At 42.7% G+C, this 11,361-nt stretch overlaps 1 protein-coding gene across 1 annotated transcript in view; it reads right to left on the bottom strand.

Moving 5' to 3' along the window:
• Positions 1-6: 6 nt before the first annotated feature.
• Positions 7-11,361, bottom strand: part of LOC109952852 (ubiquitin carboxyl-terminal hydrolase 32-like) — a 21,262-nt gene continuing 9,907 nt past the window's right edge. The window contains exons 4-13 of the mRNA XM_020588144.1: positions 8,393-8,504; positions 8,087-8,283; positions 7,801-7,985; positions 4,789-4,875; positions 4,362-4,482; positions 3,064-3,255; positions 2,698-2,923; positions 2,096-2,550; positions 1,922-2,014; positions 7-1,236 (exon numbers count right to left, since the gene is read on the bottom strand). Coding sequence (XP_020443800.1) covers positions 1,063-1,236; positions 1,922-2,014; positions 2,096-2,550; positions 2,698-2,923; positions 3,064-3,255; positions 4,362-4,482; positions 4,789-4,875; positions 7,801-7,985; positions 8,087-8,283; positions 8,393-8,504 — 1,842 coding nt within the window. The 3' untranslated portion in view covers positions 7-1,062. The remainder of the gene's footprint in view (positions 1,237-1,921; positions 2,015-2,095; positions 2,551-2,697; positions 2,924-3,063; positions 3,256-4,361; positions 4,483-4,788; positions 4,876-7,800; positions 7,986-8,086; positions 8,284-8,392; positions 8,505-11,361) is intronic.

Below are 11,361 nucleotides of genomic sequence, written 5' to 3' on the forward strand. Positions count from 1 at the left end.
ATATATCTTTAAGCAGCTCTCTTGTGAAACCATGGCACCTGTCCCAAACAAAGCCAGATTCATACTCAAGCCTTTTGATTTTGAGGGACGTTATGGGCACACACAGTTGAATGCTGCACAAATCACCACAGATGTTTTGTAGGTGCAGGATGAAAAAGTTTTGACAATAATGTCTAATTCCATGTGAACATCAGACCCTGTGTGAGTGTCCGAAGAAGGGGGGAGAGATTTTTTGGGGGGCCTTGAAATGTGAGTACCTAGATTCCTACAAAGGAAGGAAGCATTTTGTAATCATTATTAATACTGTCACAGACTTGTAGGTTAGAGTTGGTTGACAGACTGCAGGAAGTGGTGGGAAGCAATGAGGTAGCGAATGATTTATATTTTCCTTAGTGAAACTATCACTAATAAAACCTTTGGAGAACCATTTAAAAGCTCATCACAGAATCCAGAACACTGGGTACCAAATGTCAACAGTATGACCTGTGGCATCAAACATGACACCAACATTCTTGGGCCCCATTGACACTTGGCATTTTAAGTCATTCTGTATCCAATCATTGGCCATGCTTTACACCTGGAACGCATCATGTGGTCACATGACTTTCCTGTTAAATCCTGGTGTAAATGCTTTTTTTTTTTATTCTGACATCATAGGTGATAAATGCACAATAACAAAACATCACTTCATGACCTGGCCTTAATTTCATACATTCCGAGATATGTTAATATGCAAACATATGTTACATGTATGGCATGTAGTGAGTTGTTCACATGAAAAGGGGAGGAGGGCATTGTTTTGTAGGGCTCAGCAAAGTGCACCAGTTTAGTGCTTTCACTGGGGATTCATTGTTGCCTTGGCAAACCTTTGCACTAATCCATGTTCGCAGTCAAGTGTAGAAAGTGCTGCAACGCATCCTTAAAGACATAGAATCTAATTCTAGTCATTTGCAGTTTGTGAGAATTCTACAGAATGATCTGAACGTCTGGTGCTTCCTGCTCACAGCAGAGGGAGGCAGCAGTGAATGGGTGTAGTGCTGGCTGATGGAAGACGAGGTGCAGTCACTGGAGGACACAATATTTCTTGTAGTCAGATTCAAAGTCTTCATCCATGCTACTGGTGTCAGCCATCTTCTTGCCATCAATCTTTGGCAGGAACTGAGAGTAGTCAACTCCCTGCTGCTCGTAGAAAAGGATGTAGGCCGAATCAGTGTCAATCTCCTCTGAGTGCACTTCCTGAAAATTAAACAAAAATACCCAGTGCTGTTTGGCTTGAACTTATTTTTGAACGTGTCATGTGCTGCTACATTAAGTGAGCCATCACTGAAAGTAGATAAAAGATGTGTGGCACACAATACTAACTGCAGAAGTGCTCTTTCTGGTGCTGCCACTAGATGGAAACAACGCTACACAAACCGAGTAGAATTATTCTTGTAAAATTATTCAGGTAGACTAACCCAGACTAGCATCTGGGTCAGCACAGCTCCACCACAGCAGCTGTGTCAGTCCTGACTGGGACTTTTTGAAACTGTGGCTACTCACTTTATAGCAGACAAACACACAGTTAAATCCACTTACAATTCTGCTCCTTTTATTTCAGGGTATATGTTATAAGCCATGTGTAAGATTGTAAAAAAAGACAACTGGAAACATCTCAGCAGGCTAGCTACTTTAAGTTGCTGCTGCTAAACTATGATTTTTGACAGTCACTGTGGGAGGGTGAGGTTAACCAACAGACAACTGCTCTGATTCAATGTGATTACAAAAATAAAAGTTCCAGTGGGATTCTGTTCACAGGCACTGTGTATGCATGAGTATGACACTGTTTCTTCAGCCAGCTATCCATAGAAAAACAGAATATACTAATGACAGGTATGCAGTTACATATGAACATACAGTATTACCAGGGAATCTGTCTTACCTTGCAGCTGCTGTCATTGTAACAATACCACTTCTCATTGGGATTTTTGGCATATGTCACATAATGGCCTCCTCCCATGATTCCTGAATGACACTAAGATGATAAATCAGAAACATATTTGAGAGCAGTTTCAAAGCAGAAAGCCTTTTGAGAGAGATTAGTAAAACTACATACTGATATTGCATAGAGGTTGTAAACGGCATCCAGGCACATGTTGTCTCTGTGCTGTAGCAGTGAGCTGTCCGGGTCCATGCTGCTCTCAGTGCTGCAGTCTGAGCTCAGCCCATTGCTGTCACCGTTCACCAGCACCACATCGCACTGGCTGCTGGATGCCTCAGTGCCCCACAACAATTCTGAAGCTATCACTTCTCCTGACACAGAAAGGCCTGCTGCCCTTGCTGCTGCACTCTCCTCTGTGTCTGCCTGTGGTACACTGTCCCGAAGATCAGCCTCAGGATTAGCAGCTCCATCCAGGTTCTCCTTGCTGTTAGAGAGGCGGTGTCTGCTGCCCAGCTGGGGCAGGCGTAGCCGGCCTGCTCTGCGGCCTCCGCTGCCGGTCTTTGGACTGCTGGAGGGGCTGCTGGTCCGGCTGAGAGAAGGCGCCGACTTCCTGCTGGAGGCAGGGGAGGCTGTTGGGAAACCACAGGATCAAAGACAATTCCTCTGCATCTGGGAGATAAACTGCTCTGCTCTTTTACACTTCAGTCTGTTTTCATTCAATCTCTTAAGGAATCATCAAACACATAATGGAAAAGACAAGACTCAACATGCTGTACCTTTGGGGAGGTTGCAGAAGCCAGCAGGGGCAGAAATTGAGGACAGGTTGTCTTCCCCAACCCTTAGCAGATCCTCACTCTGGCTACGGGAGTGAAGGCAGTGTGGCTGCAGGTCTCGAGGAGCCAGGAAGGCGCTGGGGTCAAAATTCTCCCGTGGGAACTTGACAATCTTCTGGGATTTGATCCAGCGACCGTTGACGAACTGGAAGCGCTTCAGATGGACAATCTGGAGAGGATGACACGAATCACATGTGCTGTGCTGTCCTTTAACTAACAGTACATACTACTGTAAATCACATGGAAAGGTCTACTCTAAAATCCCTGTGAGAGCAGAGCTCAGGTCTGACACAGATGAGCACCACTGACCAGAATGGGTGGCAGCCTCCAGAGGTCCAGCTTCTTAGTGGCCAGGCGGTGGGTCTTGCATTTGGAACAGTAGTAGAGCTCGTCCTCTCCAAGCTCCTCCTCACCAGTGAAGGCCTTCAGACAGCTGTCCAAGCTGATGGGCTCAGCCTGGGCCCGACGGGACTGCTCCACACTGCAGTGCTCCTCTACGATCTACATGGAGACCACAGAGGGGATGATACTGACTGAGGTGAAGACAGATCATGCATGAACTGCTATTCTGCTTTTTGTCTTCTTCACAGTAAAAGGCAACCAGAAGCAGCTGCAGACAGATGGAGGACAGAAACCAGGGAAAGGCGCCACTTGGTGTGGCTAGGTAAAATCAAGTGATTTATTAAGTACAACTTTTGATTAAGATGAAACCACCTAATAGCATTTAACCATCTGTAGTTTTCTGAATCAGCAGGCTTTGCCATTATCTGACAGTTGTATGTGAGCACTGTTCTAAAGCAGTATTGGACTGCTAACTGGCCTGTTTTGCAAAACACAACTGAAACAGCATTTCTGCAAGAAAAAGTAATGCAGGTACAGAACAACAGGGAAATACCCACAGTGATATTCCCCACAATGCTTGCGGTATGTACAACAACAACAACAACAGCAACAGCATCATTTCAATGATAGTTTAGAGGTCCCTGGATCCTGAATTCTTTATTGGATCTCACTCTGTAGCTAAGTGAACTGAGCATTAACCAGCTCACTGTTGACTTTGTGTGGTCAAGCCCATAACAGCAGAAGTTGCTGCTGGGCAGATTTTCCTTTCTCAGGTATTACACATTAATACACGGACGAAGTGTCCCACTGTCATTAAACGATAAACTGTGATTATTTGTGCTAGAAGGTTCTGGGAAACAGCCTGGGTGTCAGCAGCATGCAGTGCAGTGGGGTGGCCAAATCAATCTGCAGTGACACTCTTATTTCTTGCATATTAACAAGATCATCCAATTTTAGGCTGAAATATCTTCCAAGAGGTTATTTTGTTTGCCTGTAATTATCAACTGACAGGGGCCATAAAAGTCAAAATGGTGTTAGTCTCCAGTACATTCTCTAAGGGCAGCTCGAAGATGGTCATTGCATGACAGAGAAGGAACTGTGCAAATTAAAATCTTGTTTTGAGAATGGCAACAGTACTTTATGATGAGGTAAGAGATCATTATGGTGAATGCAGACGAAAGAGCATCTAGTATAGGATGAGTTTACATGACGCTCCCAGTCTTGGAAAGAGAGAGAGAGAGGGGGAGTGTGTGTATGTCTCTCACCCTCTCCTGGGAGGTCTGGTAGCGGAGGTGCAGGGCAGTGGGGTCCCAGTCCACAGCTATATAAGCATTTCCTACAGAGGCCCTGTCCTCTGTGCACTCTATTATACAGCCTCTACAGAACCTGGAAACACATGGACACAGGTACAACTACAATACATACACAGGCTCGGGCAAACAAACAATCTTGGAGTCTGCAAATTATTAACATATCTTGTTAAAAAAAATCTGATTATTCTGATCAATTTTGTGCAAAGAAAAGAAGTGACTTAGGTTTTTATAGGTTTTCTGTTTATTGTGACATGAAAACAATGTTACATTTAATATGTGCTGCAGAACACCAAATAGCATAATCTTCTATTAAAATGTCTCCTCACCAGCAGATGCATTCCTCCCTACTTTGTAACATGTGTGTGAAACACTGGCTTACCTGTACCAGGGACACCAGGCACATGAGTTGCCATCCTTACCCACTACCCGCAAAGTGAATGGGTATTGGTAGCCCATACTGTCATCACTGCAGGTTAAAAGAAAGAGGGAAAACCTGGTAAAAAAAAAAAGATACGAGCATGGCATTGTGAAGTTTGTGGCCTAGCTTACACACAGACTGAAGGAGGGGGTAGAGTGCTGATCAACATGCAGCTCCATCAAAAATGATAAAGTACTGTAACTAGACAGCACTCAGAATGCAGCCTCCGCCAAGAGCAACTCAGGTTCCCCATCATGCCATAAAAGCAATATTCCTACGATAGTTTGACCCTCATAATATGACTGCTTGACCATGAAAACCTACTGCTGGCATTGGGAATGATGCTGATGTCTTTATTAGTTTGAAAGGTATTCAATTCAATTCAGTTCAGTTTTATTTGTAGGCAATAGCAGCAATTCACAACATCAAGGGCATAGTAAGGTCTAGACTTTACAGTATTAAAGGGAAAACCCATTAGGGGTAAAACAGGGACTGACTCAAGACATGACAGACATTCACTCATTGGTTTAGGGGTAAAACAGGGACTTCAGTGAGTGGACTGAGGGCGAAGCAGTGAAGTGCAAGTGCAAGTTTGGGTTTGATAAATTGCTCATACAATCTTAGTTAGTGGTGGAACACAGGCCCAAGAGACAGACCCAGTGAAAAATACTGTGAAGCAAAGTAAAACAGTCTATGTCAACTCATGACGTTATGCTGGGTGACAGTGAAGGGAAGAATGTGGCATACTGGTCCAACAGGTAGGTTCCAATAGTAGAACCACAGCTATAATGTGCAGCTGGAACATCTGCATCCTCACCGACAGACTACCGGACTCCGAACATGGTGTAGTTAACAGTGCTAGCTTGGTCAGATACGGAGCACTCACAACCATAGACAAACAGTCATGGGCACCCTGTATTTCTCTCAGATAACAAAACACTTCTCCCAGAAAATTGTTACAATCACAAATTCTTTGTATTCTCATGTTTATTTCTTTTATTTGCACTGGAACAACACAAAAAGTAGAGAAAAAAGCCAAATCTGATACATTCCACACAGAACTCCATAAATGGACTGGACAGAATTATTGACACCTTTTCAAAATCATTAGAAATAGTTGTATGTCAAGCATGTGATGCTCCTTTAATTTATAATGAAACTCACCTGTAGCAACCAACAGGTGCTGGCAATATAAAGTGTAGGGCCCAGTGTCAGAAAGTTGGGTCTCCATCAGAGGTCATGGGTCTTACAGCAGGACAATGACCCAAAGCAAACTTCAAAAAGCATCAGAAATGGTTTCAGACAATGTGCTGGAGAGTTCTGAAGCTGCCAGCAATGAGTTCAGATCTAAATCCCATAGAGCAGCTGTGGAGGGATCTCAAAACAGCAGTTGGGAGAAGGAACGCTTCAAATCTGAGACACCTGGAGCAGATGGCAAAAGAAGAGTGGTCCAAAATTCCAGTAGAGAGGTGAAAGAAACTCACTGATGGTTACAGGAAGTGACTGAGAAAAGCAAACTGAGGGTGTGCTACCAAATATTAAGTTGAGAATGTTAACAATTCTGTCCAGTTCATTTTTGAAGATCTGTGTGTAATGTAACAGATTTGTCTTTTTTCTCTACTTTTTGTGTTGTTCCAATGCAAATAAAAAAAATAAACATGAGAATAACAAAAAAACTGTGAGAGGAGAAGTAGTGTGTTATCTGACAGAAATGCAGGACTGCCAATATTTTTGGCCATGACTATACATCCCTGTGAGTTCAATTACTCGTTGTGGGAGCATTTTGAGTGTGTCTATCTTGTTTGCTATTTCAGATCTAAGATCAGCAAAGTTGTCTTTGAGTTTCTCATCCATCCAATAACAATACATGAACTGAGAAATTTTTTTTATTTTTTACTTTCAGCAGTTTCTTGTTATCACTAGGCCTACAGTATGTTATCACCCTTGTGTTATCACTTTTTGTTATGTTACTTGTTTTAAATGTTAAATCCATTTAAACTGCTTTTATGTTAGAGCTAAAGATAATTATACACACTGATGGAAAATAGGGTTGTATTCTGTTCAATTCAATTCTGTATTGTATGTGTATATATTTAATTTAACCAGGCAAGATCCATTGAGATTCTCAATCTGCATTGCAGCACACTCAAAAAACTTTCACACTATTCGGCCATTCACTCCCACTCCCATGCTCTCACACATTCATGGACCGGTGACATCACCAGGAGCAACTGGATGTTCAGTGTCTTGATCTAGGACACTTTGACGTGTTGACTGGGCAAGCCGGGAATCGAACTGCTAATCTTCAGCTTAGGAAACAATCCACTCTACCTCTTGAGCCACAGCCACCCCAAGTGGTATTAGACTGACCACATATTCTCAGTCTAAGCGGTTACTTTGTCATCTGGGGGAAAAAACATGTCAAAACCAATAAAACGGCATAATACCAGTCCTACAGTTTTGAGCCTGGCTCTAACTCTCTGCCATCAGGCTCTCGTCCAGCTGTCACACTAGCAGTCCTTTGACCAGCTGTGGGCTGTTGCCTCACTGGGCTCCTTCAGTCCCTGTCTCACACAGCAGGGTGGACTAAGTGACAACACTCAGTTTCCATTGACAATGAATGGGCAGCTGTCACTAACCAAGGGATTTGTCTCGGTATGTGCTCAGCAGCGCAGCTGTGCACTTTAGCCACAAGGGGGCTCACATACAGTTAATACCCTTTCCATCACTCACAATGGTGAATAATCTTTTAAAATAATCCTGTATCCAAACTCTGATATGATTCATCAGCAAAATGTAATCAATTGTTCCGTGGGCCATACTCTACTTCTCCAAGAAATTTCATCAAAATCCATTCATTACTTTTTGAGTTGTGCTGTTAACAAACAAACCAACAAAAGCCAGCAAAAGCATAACCCCTGCCCTTGGTGGAGGTAACAAATGTTAGCTGAAAGCAGATGACTGTCAGCCTACCAGTCCTGGGCATGGTTGCTGGCTTCCTGTGGGGGCAGAGGGCTGGCCAGCCGGGACACCTGGATCCAAACTGCATCATGCAGGTCTTTTTTACTAGTGTGGACAGTACAGGGAACTATAAGGGGCATTCCAAACAGACTGGGTCGATTCTTCTGAGATGAAAGGAAGTACAGCTCTGTACGCATCTGAAACGAGTCACAGACACATGCAAGCCACATTAAGAGGTTTAAATTTTCCATTCAATCACCTATGGACAGTAACTGTTAACACATTGTACTATTCTCACCATCTTTCTGTGCATTGCAATGATGTATCCAATGAAGGGGCTTTCCTGCATGGGTGTGAGGTGTCCGTTGGCAACCCCATTGGCCACTGGCACCTCTAGACTGCTGGGCAGCATGGTGCTGGGCCCACCATTAGGGATGAGGATAGGCATATTGCCCAGATGTCCATTAGCAGCTGAGCCGGTGGCCACTGTGATGTCTAATTATGTGGAGGATACAGAGGTATAAAGTGATGAGACAACACTGTAGGTGAGTGCGGATTCTCACACAGATGTGTAGTGAGACATAGTCCAAGCAGCCGAGCTCACCTGTCAGCGTGGGAGAACTCAGTGAAGTTGGTGAGCCTGGCATCGGGATCTCAAACGCACACAGAAAGCCATTCCCAGACAGACGGATCTTGTGGTTGTCCTGAGGGAAGTTCTGAACACAAAACATTTTGTCCATCAGGCTGCAGTACTTTGCAGTAGTTGTGTCAATAACAGGCAGAACCGCAAGTGTCTTCACCTTTGCAAATGCCACAATTACTGTGTAATGTTTTCAAACTGAGTTTTCTCCTGATTTCTTGTACTGTGTGAACATTGTTAAAGTGCTGTGAATTACACACTACGTTGTACTGTTGTTGCCTGACAGAGCTGGAGGGGAGGATTGGTGTGGGTGGGGTTCTGGGAATAATATGATGTGGTGTGAGTTGTCCTGTCTTGATGTTTTATTATTTTAATGCCTTGATTTACTGTGGAGAGGGAAGCTGTAATACCAAAACTTGAAACATGTGTTAGTTGATATTAAAAGCTGAAAGATTAGAGAAGCTGTTCAATTTTCTGCTGCTGGACCAAAGGCACTGAAGAAAACAAAGAATTTGAGTTTCTGAGCAAAAGCAATTAGATTAGTGATATTTAAACTAATCAAACAGGATCCTGTTCTTGCCAGCAAACCTGCAGGGACTAAAACCCACATACAAAAAGTAATTCTGTAAAATATTATTAACAGCTGCTAATATATTTCATGTTGTCTGGTCGCTGATGACAGAATTCTGCAGCACTGTTAGGTTTGAACATTAAGCTCAACTCCTTCTAACCCAAATGGCAAAACACACAGACTGTACCTGTAGTGGTATTAATCAGTCACAGTGTTGCCAAATTCTGTTTTTTAGTTTGATGCCTTTTACTAAGCCCTTTTAAAAATACATAGAGAGCATAGACATGAGTACTCATGTACTCTATCGCCTGACAACTAATCTGACAAAGGTGCCTTTGTTGAGTGACGTATTTTAAGCAGTAACACCCATATTTTGTCTGTAAAGGAACCACATGGCTGGAGACCCATTCACGATCTTAGAGCTACAGGGTGGGCCACGGAAAAGTAGCCCGCCTCCAAAACAATCCACTTGCTCTTTCATTCTATTAACAGGAGGCGGGCTACTATTCCCAGGGCCCACCTTGTATAATGCAGTAGTTGAAGATAACTGATTAACACCCATTACTAATTTGAACTATAGTGTGTTACATTACTTCAGCATCAAGAGTTCTTGCTTGCATGATTGTTTAAAAGTATGGCCTTCTGGAAATAACTTTCAGAGAACTAGCAACACTCAAACATTAGGGGTGTGATAGGATCTCGTGCCATGAGATCTCACAATATTAAAGCGTGATGATATTTCTTGTCAAGTCCAAAGCCGTCTCATGATATCAGTGCATAACAGAACCAGTGCAGCAGACAGTGTGACGGAGTATGACGACAAAGTGGCAGTACGTTCACATTAGTCCGACAAAAACACAGACACAGATACTCTAACAGGACTGACAATATTTTGCAGTTAATAAATATTGATCCTACTTGTGTTGCCTCTAAGGCATTTATTTATTTAGCTAATTGTTTGTTGAAGTTGTTGTTATCTATTTTTGGTGAAGGGCCAGGTTTTTAATGACATATGTAAAAAGAAATGATAATGCTAAACCTATTTACCAATTGGCGCCGAGTGATGACGTCACTTCCGGTTTTAGCGATTTCCCGTTAGTAAGAAAGATGGTGGACGTAAGGCTCTTGTTTGCGGCACGTGTATTCATCTTCATCTGCTAGGAAACGTGATAGAAGCAATGCCGTAAGTTATGATATGTGTCAGTTGACATAGTATAGTTAACATTTGCTATGATTGTGTTAAAAAGAGTTAGATGTGACGTTGAGGAAATTTATTTACAGTTGTGCATAAGCTAGCTGATACTATGCATTTGAATGTGTGTTGAAGTGTACCACCATTTATAGTATAGATATTGGTTAAATAAGCATAACTGACACAGTGTTTATTGTATTGTTTATTTGCAGTTTTTACCGTGATGTTATATGAAGAATGGACAGTAAATGTTTTGATCTTGCTACAACCTCTTCATTGACTACAGTTTAACTCAGTGTTAAGTCAGAGTATCAACACGCTGCACAAGAACACTAAACTACTCACTGTGACTGTGGACTGACTGTGCTCAGTGAGCAGGGAAACCAGAGACATGAATGTGCCTACCAGCTGCATACTATGTATGTATACACACACAAAGATGCCCCTGAGACAATCCAGACTCACTGTGACTGTGGACTGACTGTGCTCAGTGAGCAGGGAAACCAGAGACATGAATGTGCCTACCAGCTGCATATCTGTCTATAGTGCCTATATAAAGTATTAACCCCCTTGGATGTTTTACCTTTTTATTGATTTTATAAGTCAATCATTGTCAATATAATTTGGCTTTTTTGACAAAAAAAAAAAATGTATGAAAAAACCCTCTTTAATGTCAAAGTGAAAACAGGTTTCTACAAAGTAATGTCAATTAAATAAAAATATGTAATATCTATGTATGTATACACACACAAAGATGCCCCTGAGACAATCCAGCACATAACAAGATGCTAGCAGGCAGGGCATACATGGAACGCCATAACCAAGTGGCTGGCATAGTGTACAGAAACATCTGTGCCAAGTACAGGCTGGAAGTCCCAAAGTCCAAATGGGATACACCTCCAAAGGTGGCTGAGAATGACCAAGCTAAGATCCTGTGGGACTTCCAGATACACACTGACAAACTGGTAATGGCCAACCAACCAGACATAGTAGTGGTGGACAAACAGAAGAAGAAGGCCGTAGTGATAGATGTAAATCCCAATCCCAAGTGACAGCAACATCAGGAAGAAGGAACACGAGAAGCTCGAGAAATACCAAGGGCTGAAAGAAGAGCTAGAAAAGATGTGGAAGGTGAAGGCACAAGTGGTCCCTGTGGTAATAGGAACATTG

This window comes from Monopterus albus, unplaced genomic scaffold (genome assembly GCF_001952655.1).
Source record: "Monopterus albus unplaced genomic scaffold, M_albus_1.0 scaffold505.1, whole genome shotgun sequence".
NCBI classification, from domain to species: domain Eukaryota; kingdom Metazoa; phylum Chordata; class Actinopteri; order Synbranchiformes; family Synbranchidae; genus Monopterus; species Monopterus albus.